This window comes from Ceratotherium simum, chromosome 25, assembly GCF_057802395.1.
Source record: "Ceratotherium simum simum isolate JZ-2026a chromosome 25, ASM5780239v1, whole genome shotgun sequence".
NCBI classification, from domain to species: Eukaryota; Metazoa; Chordata; class Mammalia; order Perissodactyla; family Rhinocerotidae; genus Ceratotherium; species Ceratotherium simum.
Genome location: NC_141924.1, coordinates 39,872,129 through 39,892,113, shown reverse-complemented (window position 1 = coordinate 39,892,113; position 19,985 = coordinate 39,872,129). Strand labels below are relative to the sequence as shown.

At 34.1% G+C, this 19,985-nt stretch overlaps 1 protein-coding gene across 3 annotated transcripts in view; it reads left to right on the top strand.

Moving 5' to 3' along the window:
* OTOGL (otogelin like) overlaps positions 1 to 18,908 on the top strand; it is a 136,260-nt gene extending 117,352 nt beyond the window's left edge. For all 3 annotated transcript variants that reach the window (XM_087448603.1, XM_087448602.1, XM_004417902.3), the window contains 10 exons: positions 766 to 867; positions 1,393 to 1,497; positions 1,582 to 1,622; positions 7,377 to 7,440; positions 9,049 to 9,227; positions 9,684 to 9,788; positions 11,934 to 12,053; positions 13,455 to 13,500; positions 17,794 to 17,873; positions 18,545 to 18,908. In XM_087448603.1, the coding sequence (XP_087304729.1) occupies positions 766 to 867; positions 1,393 to 1,497; positions 1,582 to 1,622; positions 7,377 to 7,440; positions 9,049 to 9,227; positions 9,684 to 9,788; positions 11,934 to 12,053; positions 13,455 to 13,500; positions 17,794 to 17,873; positions 18,545 to 18,745 (1,043 nt within the window). In that variant the 3' untranslated portion in view covers positions 18,746 to 18,908. The remainder of the gene's footprint in view (positions 1 to 765; positions 868 to 1,392; positions 1,498 to 1,581; positions 1,623 to 7,376; positions 7,441 to 9,048; positions 9,228 to 9,683; positions 9,789 to 11,933; positions 12,054 to 13,454; positions 13,501 to 17,793; positions 17,874 to 18,544) is intronic.
* The last annotated feature ends 1,077 nt before the right edge of the window (positions 18,909 to 19,985 follow it).

Below are 19,985 nucleotides of genomic sequence, written 5' to 3'. Positions count from 1 at the left end.
GTTCTTTGACTACAAGTGGCAAAAACTGATTGATCCTGGTTAGCTTAAGCAAACCAATTATTGGAAGGATTTAGGGATCAAGATTTTGTAGGATCAAGATGAAGCAGATCATTCAAGCCCTGGAAGAAGAGAAACCAGCTGCTCTAGGTGTCAGTCACTAACGATGATCGAGTCAGCAATGGATGCGTTTCCTGTCCCGGTGTGCTTCCATTTATGATTCAAATGTCATAGAGAGATTCTGATTCATCTAATGTGGGTTGTTTCCACACAGAGCCCTGGCAGGAGTCAAGCACCTTTGTAACAGTCACTCCCACTGCATGGGTGGGGCCTTTCCTCAAGGTTGTTCAATGTTGTTATCAAAGTTGAGAGAGGAATGCTGAACAGCTCAAGAGGACAGGTGTCTACTACATTATTCCTCTATAAATTGAAGTAATCAAGAGTAGTGAATTAAGAAGACAGAAATAAATTAATTAATGATATTTTGATTCTAGTAAGAACAAGTTACTCCAGAACTCTTAATGCCCTGTAATTCTGATAAGATGGTGTTCTTCCATGTCACTATGCTTAGACAGCGTAAAGCAATATACTCAGGTGTATTGTTGTTTTTATGACCAAATAAGGAGATCTGTCTGTTAAAGCCTTATTTTCCTTGTTTCCTATTTTATTAAACATAACGTATTTTATGTTAATTTTACATGTGTATAGTAATCTGAAATAATAATTAGTTTTTAGCTCAGCTGTGATCTGGCTTTTTTTCATCTTTAGTTTGTGAATCTTGTACTGAACCTATTCCACTATGTACTGATGGGGAGTTTCTCACTGTGGATCTTAATACCACACACTTCTGTTGTCCTCAGTATTACTGTGGTAAGTATATTTTAACTAATTTAAAATATTTAGAAGTGTCCGATGTTTAAGAAGCCCAGTGCATCTTAGTTGTACTGTTACATCAGACCTTAAAAATTTGTTGAATTCTAGCATATTAAATACATATTAAATATACATAATGTTTTCATACATCTAAGAGTGCTTCTTGAAGAATATCATTACCTCCTAAAAATAGATTAGCTATGACTTTTCTCATCATCCTAGAATTTCTAGATAACCAGGTGACTCTATATCCTTATCACTTCCTTTCTCTTCTTGCACTCCTGCCATTTCTGAGGGCTCTTCCCCTGATGAGCTGTCCTAGTTCTACTACTGTTGTTGTACCTTCTTATGTATCGTTTGTTCTGTCCTCATCGACACGTGGCAATTGGGTGTTGGGAGAGGCAGCTCTGGGAAGATATGAGTCCATGTACTACATCAGTAATGGCAGTAAACTAAATGCTAGGTAGGGAGAACCAGGTATTATGTGAAGTTAATCTTTACCCTTGTAATTTTTCTATTTAGTTTGTGAGCCAAATCTTTGTCCTAAGCCACTACTGAAGTGTGCAGAAGATATGAAACTTGTGAAAGAAGATGTATCTGGTCAATGTTGTCCTACATGGCATTGTGGTAACTAATTTTCATATTTTAAAGTTTTATTACAATACATTATGTATTCTGATCTGTTTAAACACACTGATTTTTGCCTTTTAGAATGTAGCTGTGAAAACCTGGTTATGCCAACTTGTGAAGTGGTAAGAACACATATTTTGATGGATTCGTCATAATTAAAACAGTTTATTCTTCCTTTATGTCTCTCATTTCTGAATTCTTTTCAAAGTTAATGGAATTATTCTCATTAAATTGTACTGAAGTAGATGAAAACAATGTGCTCTGGTATTAGGGAGCCATCAACCTTTTATATTTTCCTTGAGATAGGAAAGTGCAATATGGTATTTTTTTCTGCTGGTAACTAAATCTACTAGTTTCATATCTACTTAAGTCCACTGGTCTTAAAATGAAACAAAACATTGAAAAAATATTATCTCAATATTGAAAGGTGCCGCCAGCGATTCTTTAAGAAAGTGCGCGAACAATGCACCTGCTGTGGAGGGGAGGGGATCTAAACACGTAACTGTCTGCAGCTTCTTAAGAGTTATCTACAAACGCGAACCTAGAGACATTGCAAAGGTTTAATTTTTAGAAATAATAATTATGACTCTAGTGTCACTTATCTAATCATTAGATGCAGCCCGTGATGCTTTATTTTCTTTCAATATTTACCTTCATGATATGCCTATAAGGCTTGAGAAAGATACTTGGCCCTATCTGTAAGAGAAGGCATGTTTGCTTTCACAAAGATATTTTTTTTTCTTTTCCATCTTAAACAATGTGTATCCTTGGAGAGCTCATTCAGACTCTCCAGGTCAAAGCTATATTTTGGGGAATAAATGAGGCACTTTTTAAAATAATAGATCCCCTCTTAGGATGCCATTGTTTTGTTTAAACAGTAGGGTACAAAGTTTTGGTGATGTAAGATGTATAAGTCCTAGAGATCTACTGTACAGCATAGAGCCTATAGTTAGCAATACTGTATTGTATACTTAAAAATTTGCTAAGAGGGTAGATATTACATTGTGTTCTTATCAAACAATAATAATAATAAATGAGGGTGGGAGGAAGCTTTTGGAGGTGATGGATAGATTTATGGCATAGATCGTGGTGATGGTTTCATGGATGTATACTTATCTCCAATTTCATCAAGTTGTATACATTAATCATGTACAGCTCCTTCATGTCAAATAAATAACTTGTATCTTAAAGCATTAATCCAATGTCTACTCTATGATGAGTTATCATCTATGATTTGCATAGAATGTTTAAATAACTTTCATAAAAATTCTCTCATTTGATTATGTTGTGTGCACTATATACACACTTACAAAAAGAGTAGAATTATGATATTATATTTTTCTCAAGTCCTTCATAGTTTACATAACATGTTTAGTGTATCATCTCATTGAATCTTCACAAAGTAGTTGTTTTAGCTCATTTTATAAATAAGGAAATTGAGTCCTAGAGAGAGTAAATGATTGACTGAGGTCTGTAGGACTCAAACTAAGGGTTGTTTTGTGTATGTGTGTGTTTGTGTCCTTAGTTATTTCTACTCTGCCTTAACTCTTTCATTTCCCCTACAAAGTATAGGCAAGACAGAAGTTGAAACAAGAACAAAAGCAAGTGGAGACTGCCTTGTTTCTATTCCTGATGTTGCCTCTCTTCAGCTGTGCCTTACTTTCTTCATCTGTAATACAAAAATAATAACAATACCCAAATTATAGGAATGAAATAAATTAATATAAATTAAATACTTAGTACCTGACACATAGAAAGGGCTCAATAACTATTAGCTGTAATTATTATTACAAAATAAACACAACACTCAGAATGTTAACCACAAGGTGGAGATCATCATGGAGAACTTTCTAGGGAAGGTGAGCATCAAGAAAAGTTTGGAAGAAAGTGATAGTCAAGTTAAGAATAATGGATGAAAGAAGCTGAACTGGTTCGGACAGGACTCTCTTGCCTTGAGAAAGAGCTAACTGGAGGAGGAAAAATGAAAGACAAAGAACTATACAAATTGTTGAATTGTGGAGGGCGTTAAAGACAAGGGTGAGGAATTGAGATTTGATTTACTCATTTATTCTTTTCAGTTATTCATTCAACCAACATTTGTTGAAAACCAATCATGTGTGGTCATGGTGCCAGCCACTTGAAAAAGCACAGTCCTACCCTAAGGAGCTCAGTGCAGATTTAATATGACAGGAGATGGAAAGGGTCTTACACAGGATGAGAATTATGATGAAAATGACATTTGAGGGAGAAGATGTGGCTATTCTTGTGTAGCAGGGTAAGGGCAATAAAACATTAGAGGGCAGGAGATCAGCAAGAGACTAGTACAGCCATTCATGAATGAAGACTATGGGTATAGTGAGGTCTGTATAGAAGAGAAAGGGGAGAGATTGAATTTAGGAGGCAAAATAGAAGACTTTGGCCCTTTGTAACATATTTTACAAATGTGTGTGTGTGTGTGTGTGTGTGTGAGAGAGAGAGAGAGATCTAAAAATCCTTTACAGTTACAAGGCTTGCACACTAAAAGTCCAAGAGTACTGGGTCCTTGAACAAATACTCTGATGTCCCGAGGAGCAGCTCAGGGAGAGACCCTGGGATTTCACTTGTCCCCAGCCTCCTTCAGAGCTCCCCTGTTGGCCTGAAGTGAGTAACACAGCATCTTGAGGCATCTCAGTAACTTCCAACACAATATAAACCTAGCCCCTTCTCCTATGGGATTTTGTGCCTCCTTCGTTTTGCGTCCTTTGAGGCTTCTTTGGGTAGAAGCCTCTATGTTCACTGCTTTACCTTGGTGTGGTTGTTACCTTAACTCTGCCTTTTTTGTGTGTGTGAGTACCTTTAATGCCTGTCTTGGGCTGACCACCAATCAACCAATCAATTCTTTCTGTCCCTTCCTTTTCCTGTTTTTTTTTTCTTTTGGTAAGTTTCTATCATTCTACCTTTCCCTGTTCTTCTCCCTCCCCAACATTTGTGCTAGATGCTGATCCATCTAGTTTATTTCCAGCTCAACCAACTTTTAAGGTCTGAATATTAATTATGAATCAAAATTTGACATCACTCAATGTTGCAAGCATTTATTGAGTGCCTATTATATTCTATATTAGCACTGTGCTAGGCATACAAAACATAAGTAGTAGCTTCAATATCCTTGAACATCTTACCTGAACATATTTGACCACCCGTGCATGATAATTTAGTTTTAACATTCATTGTCCTACACAAACATTGACCTGACGGTTGTTCCTGAGTACTCACTCTGAATGATGGCTAAATGTTTGTTTCGGTGTCTAAGACGGTATATATTTTGAAATCACGTGAGTTTATTCACATAGACAACAAATGTATTTCAACCTAAACAGTTTATGTTAGGCCTTTGCAGTATCGTTTTTTTAGTAACGGCTTTGTTGAAATATAACTTACACATCATACAATTCAACCAATTAAAGTGTACAAGTCAATGGTTTTTATTATGTTCACAGAATTGTGCAACCATCAACACAATCAATTTTAGAACAATTTCATCACCCTGGAAAGAAACTCTGTACTTACTAGCAGTCACTCCTTATTTCCCTCCAATTTCCCCAGCCCTGGAAAATCACTAATCTACTTTTTATCTCTATAGATTTGCCTATTCTGAATATTTCATTTAAATGGGATCATGTAATATGTGGATTTTGTAATTCCTTTCACTGAACATAAAGTTTTCAGGGTTCATTGTGTTGTAGCATATATCAGTACTTCATTCCTCTTTACTGTTAAATAATAATAATATATACCTAGACATTTATCCAAATAAAGTTATACAATGGCCAATAGCACATGAAAAGATCCTTAACATCATTAGCTATCAGTTAAATGAAAATTGAAACTACAATGAGATGTTACTTCACACTCACTAAAAAGTCAGACAATAGTACATGTTGGCAAGTATGTGGAGAAACTGGAAACCTCATACACTGCTGGCGGGAATGTAAAATGGTGCAGCTGCTTTGAAAAACAACCTGGTAGTTACTCAAAAGGTTAAATGTAGAGTTACCATATGACCCAGCAATTCCTCTCCCGGGTATATACACATGAGAAATGGAAACATATGTGCACACAAATGATTGTACATGAATATTCATAGTAGCACTATTCATAATAGCAAAAAGTGGAAACCACTTAAGGTGATTTTGCTACTGACTTTAAATAAGAGGGATGCCTGCTTGAGAGTAAAAAATACCACTCTATTTGATGTAATATTAAGTATTGGCAGAACAATCAAGGAGATATTTCCTCTAGGTGAATTTGGGTACTTATGAGAATAAAAGTGCAACTAAATATGTGGATTAGATCTCAAATAAGTACAGAAGGGAGGAATAAAAGATTTAAGCCTAAGCTTGAGAGGACACAGTGGGCATTGTGGCTTTAACTATTGAAAAATACATGGGTAAGGGACTTAAAAGAGTTAGTGTGAGCCTGATACCTCCTTATCTAATCTTTTCGAGTAGCTATGCAGCAGGAGAATTTGATTTATTATTAGTTTTTAACTCCATATTTCTTTTATTTTTTTTTAAAGATTTTATTTATTTTCCCCCCAAAGCCCCAGTAGATAGTTGTATGTCATAGCTGCACATCCTTCTAGTTGCTGTATGTGGGACGCGGCCTCAGCATGGCTGGAGAAGTGGTGTGTCGGTGCGCGCACAGGATCCGAACCTGGGCCGCCAGCAGCGGAGCGTGCGCACCTAACCGCTAAGCCACAGGGCCGGCCCTAACTCCATATTTCTAACATTTTATTTCCAATCTCATTGGAATTGTGTAATGACTAAAAGTCCTAAAATATCAAACTGAGTTAATGTTTATGAAACTACTTTACAACTCGTAAAGCACTATAAAAAATAAGATATTATTAGTTTCCAGGGAAAAGTGCCTTTTATATATTACTATGAATTTATTTGAATCGTTTTTTGGCATCAAATCAAATTAATTTTATTACTGATGTTGTATGAAAATTAAACACATCCAGGAAAAGTTGATGTTTTAATGCAATTCTTGAAACTTTAAGCCTGGTTCTACACTTGAGAGAAATCTATCCCATTCCTAAAGGGCAAAGTTTAAGCATTGGTCATGACAACAATTTACTAACAGCTAAAGGTTATATAGTACTTTCTGTGTGTCAGCCCTATTTTAAGATCTTTACATATATTGACCTATTTATTTCTCTCAACATTCCCAAGAGGTAGGCAGTATTATTATCCCCATTTTATGGATGAGGAAGTGAGGAACAGACTGGCTAAGTAACCTGTCCTAGATGACACAGCTAGTGGATAACAGAGCCAAGATTGGCACAAGGGCATTCTCATCCCTGAGTCTGTGCTATTAATCACTGTACTATACTCTTCTGCTCTTGTTTTATATGCTGTAGTAGCCTTGCTCGGATGCAGACATGAGAGTCCTGGACCACCTCTGTAGAGCAGATCAAGAATATTTCCACCAAGCGAAGTTTCTAGAGTTAGCAAGTGTTCTCTTATTTCCAATTTCCCACTAGAAGCTCAGAATGAGACAATATAATTTTAGTTAGGACTAACCGTTTATGATTAAGATCTTTAGATTATCTTACCCACTTTTAATCATTTAATAGATAAGGAAATTAAAGTTTAGAGAGATGGAGTGATCCAGAATCAGATTGTTTATTGTGAAGTTTTTCCATGGGCTACTAATTAAATGATCACTTGGTTAATCCAGGACTGTTCACTGTCAAATATTTATTAAGACCCTGCAGGGTGTTTGCCTGTGTGGTAGGGAACTCAGTAGATGTTATATGGTGTGTTTTTCTTTTTTACAATTGTCATATAATAAGCCATATGATATGTCCTATAATAATAATATCTTTCTAATAGGGAGAATTTACTGCAATAGACCATAACTTTCAGAGTGATTGTGGATGTGTACAGTATCTCTGTGGTAACTATGCTTTTTGTAACTTTTAAATGATAATGCATATTATTGGTATCTGTTCATTATTAACAAATTAAAAATGATTTTTTTAAGATGTATTTGTATTACAGGGCCAGCCACGTGGCATAGTAGTTAAGTTTGCATGTTCTGGTTTGGCGGCCTGGGTTCAGATCCAGGTGCGGACCTACGTACCTCTCATCAAGCCACACTCTGGCCGTGTCCCATATACAAAGTAGAGAAAGATTGGCACAGATGTTAGCTCAGGGGCCATCTTCCTCAAGCAAAAAGAGGAAGATTGGCAACAGATGTTAGCTCAGGGCCAATATTCCTCTCTCTCTCTCTCTCTCACACACACACACACACACATACACACACACGATGTATTACACATTTTAAGCCATTCACCAGTTTTTTTTTTCCTTTTTTTTTGGTGAAAAAGATTGGCCCTGAGCTAACATCTGTGCTAATAATCCTCTATGTTTTTGTACGTGGGATGCCACCACAGAATGGCTCGATGAGGGGTGTAGGTCTGCGCCCAGGATCCAAACCCGCGAACCCCAGGCCGTCAAAGTGGTGTGCGTGAACTTAACCACTATGCCGCCGGGCCGGCTCCCCATTCGCCAGTTTTGAGTGTAAAAATGTACTATTATTTTTCAGTTTTCTTTTTGTAATATCTCTAAATGTTCTAAGAAATTTGATAATAGGGCAGAAAAATGAATATATTTTTCAGAGGCTTCACAGAATCTAAAGTTGATGCTAGAGTTCCTTTTAATATATTTAAATAATATTTAATTTTTAAAAAGTAGACAACATCTAAAAGTGAGATTTTTTTGCTCATTGTTTTATTATTGTTGATGTTAACATTGCAAAGCATAGAGTTGATTTTTCTATGAAATAACAAATCTTCATATTAAGTATTCGTAGGTTAATAGAAAATCAAACTTTTGTTCAACAGCTTGAAACTTTTGTATTTTTGTGTGAAAGAAGGCCTAAATTCAGTGTTGCTGAGGCACAAAGAGCTTCCAAGCTGAATCATCACCACTATTCTAGCCTACCTTAATATGCCACATTTAAAGATATGCCAGCACATTATATCAGCTACCTTCATCAGGAAGTATGATTTACATGACTATTTTTTTGCAGCACAATAAAATTGAAAATTTTCTCTCAAAATAACAATTAACAACCATAAAATGTTACACAGTCCCATTATGAAGAGACTTACTACTATTGATTTAGATTTTGCCTCCATCTATATGCACTCCCCAAAATTGTCATGTTATGTTTCCAGAAGAGGGAACAGCAAGCAGCTTGACGATCTCTTGGGTCTAAAATTCTGGAATCTGCCATAAAGTATAGCTTTTGGAGGAAGGTCAAACAGTTAACAGCAGTTGAGTTTACAGATTAATTTCTTATTGTATGTTAAGGTATAAATGTTCTGCGTTCATTATTAAATAAATTGTTGAGTTATTAACAATATATAAAGGTGAAGCTCTTCATTGGTTTTGAAAAATTTGCACATCATAATGAAAACATAGACTTAAATATAAGTTTCAGTGATTGATAATAAAATCCTCAATATGGTACTTTCTCGTTGACTATTTTTTTTCTTAGAAAAGGATGATGTGTGTGTATTTCAAGAATTATCAGTATTGAATCCTGGCCCATCTATCATAAAGTATTTGGAAGGGGACTTTTGTTATACAATAGAATGTCTGGAAGAAAAGGATAACCATACAGGCTTTCACACTCTGAATTTTACAGTGGTGAATTGTTCAAAAGAATGTGATGTTGTAAGTATTCTTTATAAGTCGTTCTGTTGAAAGTTAATCAATCTTAAAATGGCAGCTATAGAATTTGAACTAGTGAATATTCCATGAGGTAAAAATATATACTCAAATAGTTCTTCAATAATCTACTAAAGTGTAATATATCTATATTATGCAGATTTTCCTTTTCCTGAGTATGACCTTGAGCTTCAGGAGTCTTATTATTACAGCTTGTTTGAGCTAAGGTTGTTACACCTGCTTGATGAATCTTGGCTGGAAGGTGTAAAGGGTAACATCTATTTCACTTCTAATATAGCCATATAAAGTCAATTATTATTTGAAGTGCCTCAAATTCAACCTTAGAAATGCTTACAGGTGTTCTGAGAGAGCATATAGTTACGAGAAGCACTTCCAGAACTAATTCATTAAAAATATTGGCATTGTTGCGTAGCTAATTTAATGTATTTTCATTATACACAGCACCAGGTATACACTCCATCTCCAAGTGACTATGATTGTTGTGGTACCTGCAAAAATATATCCTGCAAATTTCAAATGGAAAATGGAACATCAGTTATATATGAGGTTTGAATTCCTTATTTCCTAAAATGTGTTCCTTGGAGGGCAGCTCTCTGTCCTACTCTCTGAAGAAGATGTTCTCAAGTCAAATAAATTTGAAAAATGCCACACACACGGAGTTCTACATACAATAAACACACCCATATACAACATACTGACAACACACAAGACACAGTTACATTGTAAAGTATCCAATAATTCCTGTTGTAAAGAAACATGTTTAACTCATTTCTCAAACTTATTTTATCATAGAGCCTCACTTTTTTTCCAGATGTGAGGAATGGGCTTTGAGAAATGCCAATTTCTAATCATTACAAAGGAAAAGAACAATATTATTTTTTTCACTCATTTGAAATGAAGCATTTTAATAGAAATCTGAAACTCAAGATGTTAGCACTTAATTGTTTCAGGTATTGAAGATTTAAGTGGATAAGAGAAAAATTTTAGAATATTTGACAATTAAAAAAAATAAGATTCTAAAAGTCATTAATGTTATACCACATCTTTCCACCTAAAACAATAAAGTTATTCAGAATTCTCCCATTATCTCATAATAACTCTATACAGGTTGCAGACTGACCTACTCCTTCCCTAGAATAAGAGAATGGAACTTTATAATTTTAGTGCAGTTGTTAGTGATGTCATCAGATTTAGGAGGGTCACAAATTCTGTTTATAATTTACATCACCTGAAGCTAGTTCCAATTTATTTTGCTATCCTTAATTTTTTTCCATTAGTAGTTTAGTTATCTGGAGGTCTTATTTCTGGTGTTCTTACTTACATGGTATTACTCATATTCCCAAAAGAAAAACAGATTTCTCCAATCCTGTACATTTTATTAAATAAGATGAACAATTATCTTCTTGTGCCATAGCCTATTGTTTTACAATTATGTGCAGAGTAGTGTTACTGATTTAAACAGTGTTGTTGATATTATTTATCTGTTTTATAATATATTTTTTAAAGAAAGAGTCTTGAAAAAGGAAACATAAAATGATGAGGACCCGTAGGTGTCAGTGAGAGAAATCAGAGACTACTTGAAAAAATACAGTAATTTGGAGATTTTAGTAACAGGGCAACATAAAGTCTATGTCAATAAGCCAGGAACCATTGGTGTATATAATTAGTATTCACAGTGATATCCCTGAAATTTGAATAAAAGATTAAATTATGTTCTGAATATTTTTTGAGAACACAGCAAGTATGCAATATAGGTAAATATACATCAAGGTATCTAGAAATATAATTTTTATGGAACAACTAATTTTCTATTTCAGATAAAAATAGTACTATTCGAATTGAATATTAGAATTACTATTTGAATTTGAATATTTTATCTTCTGGTAGACCTGGACTTGTAGATCTTTTCCAATTGAAGTTCATAGAAGGTCTGAAGATATTCATAAATTAAAACAGAAGCTAGAGAAAAGAAAGTTTGTCAAAATTCTTTACTGGTCCATAAGGAGTCTTCAAGCCAGGATTTGACTAGCATTTAAAAATGCAAGTTATAAAATAAAAATGTAGATCAACAATTACTGCTCAATAATTCACATAATTATTTTCAGCTGACTTTATTTCTAAATAGGAATTCTGAAATCAGGAATGAAACAAACAGTTATTATGTTTAAAAATTTGTTAAAAGAATAAGAATAGGTTTTTAAATAACCATAAGGCATACAAAACTAGAAGCACAAGTTAATAATCACTATCATCCAAAGACTTTTTAATTTTTCAGTGACAGGGGAGTAGAAGGAAGAATAAACAAACTTCAAGAAAGGAGGTGTCTTAAGTAATATGATCTGTTGTTTTATAATTAGTGAGGGAATATTAGAGCAAGACCTTTGACACTTGGCCAAATTAGATAATTAATTTTGTAGTGGAAACAGATACCTATTTGCTTTGTTCCTCTCTATTGCTTCATTTCACATTAACATCTCAGTTCCAGTATGAAACCAAACACACACACCTTACAAAAATATGCATTTTTAATCATTTTAGATAAATTTGGGGGCATTTCTAGATGAACATTTTATGTCATAAGCAGCTCTCTGCATCTTGACGACTTTTGATTCAGTAGCATAGGAAATATTCTACGTAAGAAATACAGCAGATTTTAATAAACAAAATCATACATTTCTCTTTTATTTTTAGGGGGGGAGTACCTGGCACTATAATTGCACCACTTATGAATGTGTTAAGACTGATGAAGGGACAATGATTCTGAGCTACAGTATGGTCTGTCCTCCTTTTAATGAGACTGAATGCAACATGGTTTGTACTTTTTTATGTCTAAGAATATTTAGTATTAAATATAATTTAGAAAATACACATTAATATGTTTTCCAAGGTCATACATACATACACTGTGGCTTATTTATTTTGGTGAATGTTTTATTTTTGTGTATACATAAAAGCTCTATTATACTTCCTCATGTTGCCATTTTGAGTTGTATGTGGTGTTCCAAATAATTTTGACTCTCCCTGAATGGATATTATGCTGTCTCTGGGCTTTTAATATATAGACCAAAGAATTATTGAAAAATCATTTGATAGCAGACCTAGCCTTTCTTTCAATTTGGATTGATAAACTAATCAATCAGAGCTTGGCCAATTTTCCCTTTCTAAGACACGCAGCCAGATTTACGATGGCTTTCACTCTTCAATGCGTGCTGACCTGAGTGAAATCTGTCGTAGCTTCTCTGAGCACATGCCACTGTGGAACTCAGCACAGTCCACAGCGTTACCGATCCCTTAGCTCTGCTCTCCCAATTCCCTGTCCTCTCAGAGAAGAGTCCACTGGGAAAGTAGATTTTTGAAAGTGATACAATTTTTTAAAAAACATTCCTTGTAGCTTTAATTATTTAGGAAATAATCCCTAATGAAAATTGAGCTTTGTTGTGTTGTGTGAGGCAGTTTTTATTAAATGTAGAGAAATAGCATGGTCTCATTGATTTTTTTTTCCTGAGATGTGCCCTTTTAATGATGATGGCTGGCTAGCAAGCTGGTTAGATAGATGTCATATGTACTAAAGTAATAGAATTTCAGCTCTGGGAAGAATCTTAGACATCATCTTATTTCACAGATTCATTTTTATAGAGTAAATTATTCTTTTATTTGAATTGCAATTGGCAAGTCACTAAAAGCAATTAGCAACCTACTGTAAGAATTCCAAAAGACAATCAATAAAATTTCCTTAATTTAGTCTTTAGCAAGAGTCATTCTGAAGTTGGGAATTTTTTTGAATAATAAAATATTACGGAAAAATATACATCATTTTAGCACTTGGTTATATTCAGGAAACTCAGTCTAGAGTAGTTTTTATTATTCTGAGGAATTTAAAAAATATAATGGCCTCTATTTAGTGTGCCTATTAGTACTTTGTTTTGGTAAGAAATTTTTTGTGGTATTTAAAATATGTTCTTTTAAGTAAGTTAATCTTTTTGCACTCTTTTTCATATTACTAATGAAGAGATCAAATTTTAAACAAAATATCTGCTCCTAATTTTAAAAACAAAGAAATTCTTATTAGAAATAGTTAAATTCCAATCATTTTCCTATAAAGATTTTGTGACATTTAATAAAAATATTGAGAAAGTTAGTTTTTCTATTTCTGGTTTCAGAGGAAATAAACGAACTCTGTGATTTTTGACTTTATTCCTTCTCTCTTCCTAGAATGAAGGGGTTGTAAAGCTTTATAAGGAAGGCTGTTGCAAGATCTGTAAGTGAGGACACATTATATCCATTAACTTGATAGATTAGTTTTAATTGCTCATTGTGATTATGGTTCTATAAAATTCAGTTCCTATGATGCAAGGAGGGAAACAAATTTTATGAACATTATTTAAATGTTTTTGTGTCATGTAGTTGATTATTTTGTAATTAGTCTTTATCTACAGGAATATGAGTAAAGTATTTTTAATTTAGATTAATCTTAATTTATGTATTAGAAATTTCTTTATTGTCGCATTTCCCAAAATGTATTGAATAGGATTTTAATAGGTTTTAAGTTTAAAAGTGCCCTATACTCAAATGTGCTTGGAACACGCTGAACTACACAAAGTGGGTTGTGATGAGAAGGGCATTGTGACTCCAGTAAGGACAGTATTTTCCAGACCTATTTGAACAAGTCCGTGGTTCTCTATAATACATCAGAGAAATGCCAATTTAGTGAATTGTATTCAAATCTTATATATAAAACTTCTCATAATTATTTTGATAAAACTACGTGCATGCAATATATTTTGTATTAATTTGAATTATAAGGTTTATTTCACAGTAATTTTTAATAATTTTTAAGGACTGGAATAGAATAGAGGGATATTCATGCAACAACTTTTGTTTTTGCTTTTTAAAGTGTTTATGAATTTATGTCAAAATAAAAGTAGAAGTTTTAGGAAATTTGGCATACAGTAATTTTAAAATTGTTTAGAGAAGCTTTCAGGAAAAAAGAGTACAATACAGTTCAGGTTAATAATGCCATAATGTAGGGTTGGATTCTTAGATACGAATTATCATGGCTCTCAAGTAAGATTTCTGAACTTCTTTTCATGAAGGGCTAAATCACATAAATATGTATGAATGATCTTGTCTATTTAAAGTTGTTAGTCATATTGAACAGAATATTAAAATATATTAAAATATTGATACAACGTAATTATAATATATATTATTGAACATAATAACAGCTTATAAATCAGGAACTGTCCTAAGTTTTCTACACACTATTTCTCACAAAATTCCAATGAAATAGGTTCTGCCTTTATCCTGATTCTCAGCTTAGAGGGGCTAAGTAACTATCCAAGTCATACCTCTTGTGAGGTATGGATTCCACTCCAGGCCTGATTTCACAGCCTGTTTGTTAACCACTGGTGATATTCTGGAGCATCACCAGCATAAGTTTTAGGAGAGGACAGAGGCTGACTGATGAGGTCTGTTGATCAGTGGCGGGGCTACTACGACAGAGGTTTGATTTACATGAGGTGTGAAAAGCCAAATCCAGCACATACATACACACACACAGCAAGCAAAAATGTTCAACATAAGATGGCCTGATGTCTGATTTGTTATTGTATTAGTTTTCTGGGGCTGCCATAACAAAGTACCACAAACTGGATGACTTAAGAGATATTTATTGTCTCACAGTTCTGGAGGTTAGAAATCTAAAACAAAGATGTTGGCAGGGTTTGTTCCTTCTGAGGGCTGTGAGGGAAGGGTCTGCTCCAGGCCTCTGTCCTTGGCTTGTAGATGGCCGTCTTCATGTTCACATGGTGTTCTCCTCATATGGTTATATGTTTCCAAATTTCCAGTCAGAAGGACATCGGTCATATTGGATTAGGGCCCACCCTAATGACCTCATTTTCACTTGATTACCTCTGAAAAGACCCTGTCTCCAAATAAGGTAACATTCTGAGGTACATAGGAATATTTGGAAGACGCAATTCAACCCATAACAGTTATCTTGCTGGGACTTTTGTGGATAATAGAATACCACTTGTGCATTTTTAATTTCTACGGCTCGCAGACACACACTAATTAAAAATTTTCTGCTCATTAGAAAGAAGCAATTTTTATTCAATATTCTCTGAATCAAATGTAAACTAATATGTATCAAATAGTCATTGTATCAGGAACTTAAGGAATGAAATTTAGGCTCCAGAATCTGAGAAAGTTTATATTTTTATGATCTCATTTCTTTTTTCTTCTGCTTCCTGAAGTCTAGACTCTTCTGTAGGTATAAGATATAGGAATAGAATCATATTGCAATATTAAGACCTTGGATTCTGTAGCCCCATGTTAATTATTAGAGAAGTGAGTGCATTTATGTTATCCGAGGGCAAACAGGGGAAGACCTGTGTGACTGACCATATTACTACCATGTATTGCCTGCCACACATCAACACTATTAAGACCATTGCAGGCAGTACGACAACTAATCTTCACCACAGTTCTGGAAGGTAGATATGGTTTCCCCCACAGGTGAGGGAATGTAGCCTCAGAAGAGTTATCTCACAAGTCAGTAATAGATTTAGGCTTCTCCAGTGCCTGGCTCCAGGATCTTTCAATTTTGCCAAGCTCTTTGAAGTTGCAGGATAATAACAAGCCACCTCAGTTTCTCTTAACGGACTTGTAAGAACTTGTGAAGTAGTTTCTGCTTTGGCATCACAGAACCGTTGTCTGCAGTCTTTGCTTACAAGTGACCAGGCTGTATCGGAGAGACTGTAGATGTTGGATACTATGGCAGGTGCTGTGCTAAACAAAATGTGTTACAATAAAGTCTCTGGGGAATGAATAGGAAATGGCTCTTAGTACAAACAAATTCAGCTAACTAACAATAAATTTATGCTGTCCCAGTTTCATTCATTGAATGAATTAAACAGATTTTTATCGAGTGCCTCTCACATACCAGACACCCTTTTTGGCACTGGGACTATAATAGTGAATGAAACAATATCTGCATGCACAGTGCATATTATCAAGAAGGGGAAGAAACAATAAATACATAAATACGTACTATTATGTCAGGCAGTGATGAGTGGTATAAAGAAAAATAGTGCAGAATAAAAGGGATGGAGAGTGAGAGGAACTGGATTGCTCATTTGAGTGGATGGTTAGAGAATGCCTCTGTGATGAGGTGTCATTTGAGTAGAGACTGAATATCCTTGGGAAGCCAGTCAGGAAGAGTGAAGAGTATTCAAAGTGGAGGAAATAGCAAAGTCCGGGTATAGCACAGGGATGAAGGTGATTGAAAGAAGAGGGTAAGGCACCTTATGGGTCATGTTAGAGATGATTTCCTTCCTCTTAAACTTACATGAGAATAGAGGGCTAATGAAGTAACCATGGAGTGAAAGCAACATAAGGTACAAAATAGCCTACCTTTCATCACCAACACTGAGCCTCGGGTCACACTCTAGTGCCAGGTCAGCAAAAAGAGAAAGAACAAGCATGGGAGACGGAGGAGGAGCCACGAACGAGATGAATTTGGTGACCTTTGAATTTAGCAATTTGGAGGTCATGGGTGACCTTGACAAGGACAGTTTAATTTCAGGCAATCTTTGCTACTTGTCTCTGCTTCAACCAGAGTAGCTTAACTTTTATATATCTTACATGTAGGGATTTCATATAAGCATTTATTTAAATAAAGATTTTGTGGCTAAACTCATCTGAAAATTGGAGATCTAATTCTAGTCTTTTGCAAACAAGGAAACTCAGAAGAATGTTTCAGTGGCTTTCCTAAAGCGACAGAGCAAGTTAGTAACAGTGAACTAAGAACCTTGGTCTGTTGCATCCTGATTCAGAGGTTACATCCACTATCATACAGCATTAAATATATATCAAAGGATAATCCATCATACACAGAGGCATATTAATATATCATTAATTAATACAAAGTTTTTTCGTTTGAAATCATAAGAGATCATTTCAGAGCCATAAAATCAAGTGTAATCTGACTCATCCATACATTTCAACATGGTTGATAAATAATTCAGTTACATTCATGCATGATTTTATATTAATACCCGTGAAGACAATGTGGTTTTGAATCTATCAGTTTTTAATTTTAAAATAGATTTATGCATATATGTACAGATGCCTCAATTATGTACATGTATATTTACTTCTACATACTATGGTTCATTCTAAAAATTATTTTGTATTTTTGGAATTTTAAATATATATTTTATCTATTTATCTATACATCACACACAGGTTGATGTTAGAATTACTGCATGTGTGGAATATTTTTGATTTATGATTATGATAACCATTCTAGGACAAGAAGATAAAAGAGATGAGTATAAAGCTAGAAAATATAAGAGAAAATCTATTTAGAAGGTGAAAATAAATATTGAACATAAAATATGAGTGAAATTTTAAATATCTCCTAATATAGGAATATATTTTATATAAATATATAAATTTTCAATTTTAAATATATTTATATGTTTAATTGAATTAAGAAACAATTTGACACGGGCCTTTTGATGAACAAATGCATTCCATATTTTATCAGGCAAACGAGAAGAAAGAATATGCCAGAAAGTGATCATTAAATCAATCATAAGGAAACAGGACTGTATAAGTCAAAGCTCTGTAAGTGGAAAAATATCCTTTGTTACATAAAAGGCATGTATCTTTTTAAAAGTATATGTGTCACAGCACTAACAAGTTTGTAAGCCAACAAAATTCCAACACTTACAATATTTAACTTTGAGATTATTCCTATATTCTAATATTAAAATATTCTGTTTGTGAAGAACTGTGAATTATTCTTAGCATAAATAATCAACAGTTCTGAATGATAACTGCAATCCAGAGAGACAGAAATTAAGCTTAAATATATTTGACTACATATTTTCTTAACTATGCAATTTTACTCAGCAAAAGTAGTCCTAGTTCTAACTTCACCCCCTTAATATGGCCTATCCAATTCTATAGTCTACTTGAGTGATGATATAATATAGGTTACAATAGAATCATTAGATTGTGATCAATATATTCCATATACCTGTCTAGTTCCTTGTGCACATTTCATACTTTGAGTTATGTGAGCATTGCTGTCTTAGGTATCACCATGGGACACCTCTTTGACTTATACGGGTTACTAAGTTTCAACCTAGTATTTTTTACAACTTTTGCGATACAGAAGCTTGAGAGTTGAAGTGATAAGGAAGAAAGCCTTGCTTTCATTTGACTCCTTAGTAGAATCAAATAACCAGTTTTTAAAAATTTTAAGACTTTTTTCTCCCTGTTTCTCCTTACAGATAAATGTTGCATCTTGTGATGGAAAATGCCCATCAGCTACCATATATAACATAAATATTGAGAGCCATCTAAGATTCTGCAAGTGTTGTCGTGAACATGGAGTGCGCAACTTGACTGTGCCACTGTATTGCTCAGGAAATGGCACTGAAATCCTGCACACTCTCCAGGAGCCTATAGACTGCACATGCCAGTGGAGCTAAACTTTTAGATTCCAAGAACTCTATGCAACATCATAATGTCAGTGGAGTTAACTTTTATCATTACTATTTAGGCACTGAGTAGATTTATACTGTTTAACAGTAATGTATTTTTCAGACCATTAGGATATAGCAATTTAACACTTGGTACAAAAAATATACAACTTCCATGGAAAAATTAGATTTATTGATTTTCTCTGTTTTGGAGAATCAAATGATTTTTTTGTTCAGCTGAAATGCTATCTATAGAATTGCTACATGCCACAGACCTGGGATATTCTCATCAACTAGAAGGTTATTTTGCAGAATTCTTTCAGTTTCACTCAGTAGTTAGTTTTTCATTTGCAAAGTCTGTCATAGCTATCCAAATTAAGATACCATTTTATCTCTTCTCTTTGGTAAATGTAGTCATTTAAAATTGGCATCTGGATAGTCCAAGAGTGTTGTGTTTAGAGACAGATCATAGAACTATAGGATTTTAGATTATCTAAAGTCTGAATGGATATTAGGGATGTTATTGCGAATTCCTTTCATTTTGCAGGTGTATCAGATAACCAGAGAAGCTGTGTGACTTGTACAAATTCATTTGGTGTAACAATACAGTGAATTCATGTTAACAACTGGGTTAAGTCTAGGTCTTTTTTATTCCAGTCCTATGTTCATTTCTTTGACCAGTATAGTAAGGTGTCTATCATGAAATCTTTTATTCTTAAAGAGTTTGCTTTGCATAGAATAAAGAATTTTAAATTCAATGCCTTTAAAAAAAAAAGGAAAAAAATGCCACATGTACATATGTATATACATACATATAATAGTTATCCCAATAATAAGGAATGGGGAAATGTAGCATCAGTTGACAAATAGAACAGTGATATCTTGGGCTTTTATTTTTTATACCAGTAAAACTGTTATTCAGTATGTTGCTACTATTTAACATTTAGTTAGCTATTTACTGTTTCGTAGACGTCTGATTTTTGAGATGTGTTTGCATACTATTGAAATCGCATGGTATTTTGCTTCTCATGCTGCTGCTTTGCCAATGAAGAATGAAATAAAATTATTTGAATGTATAAATAATTCTACAATGGAATGCTGCACTTTTTAAATACAGTAGATTTTTGACATTTGAAAAAAATATATCCTGAGATCTTTGCAAATCCCCAAATTCTTTGCTACCTATAGTATATAATTATCTGAGTTTGCTCGTCTGTAAAAAGGAGAGAGTGCTCTACTTGGTATAATT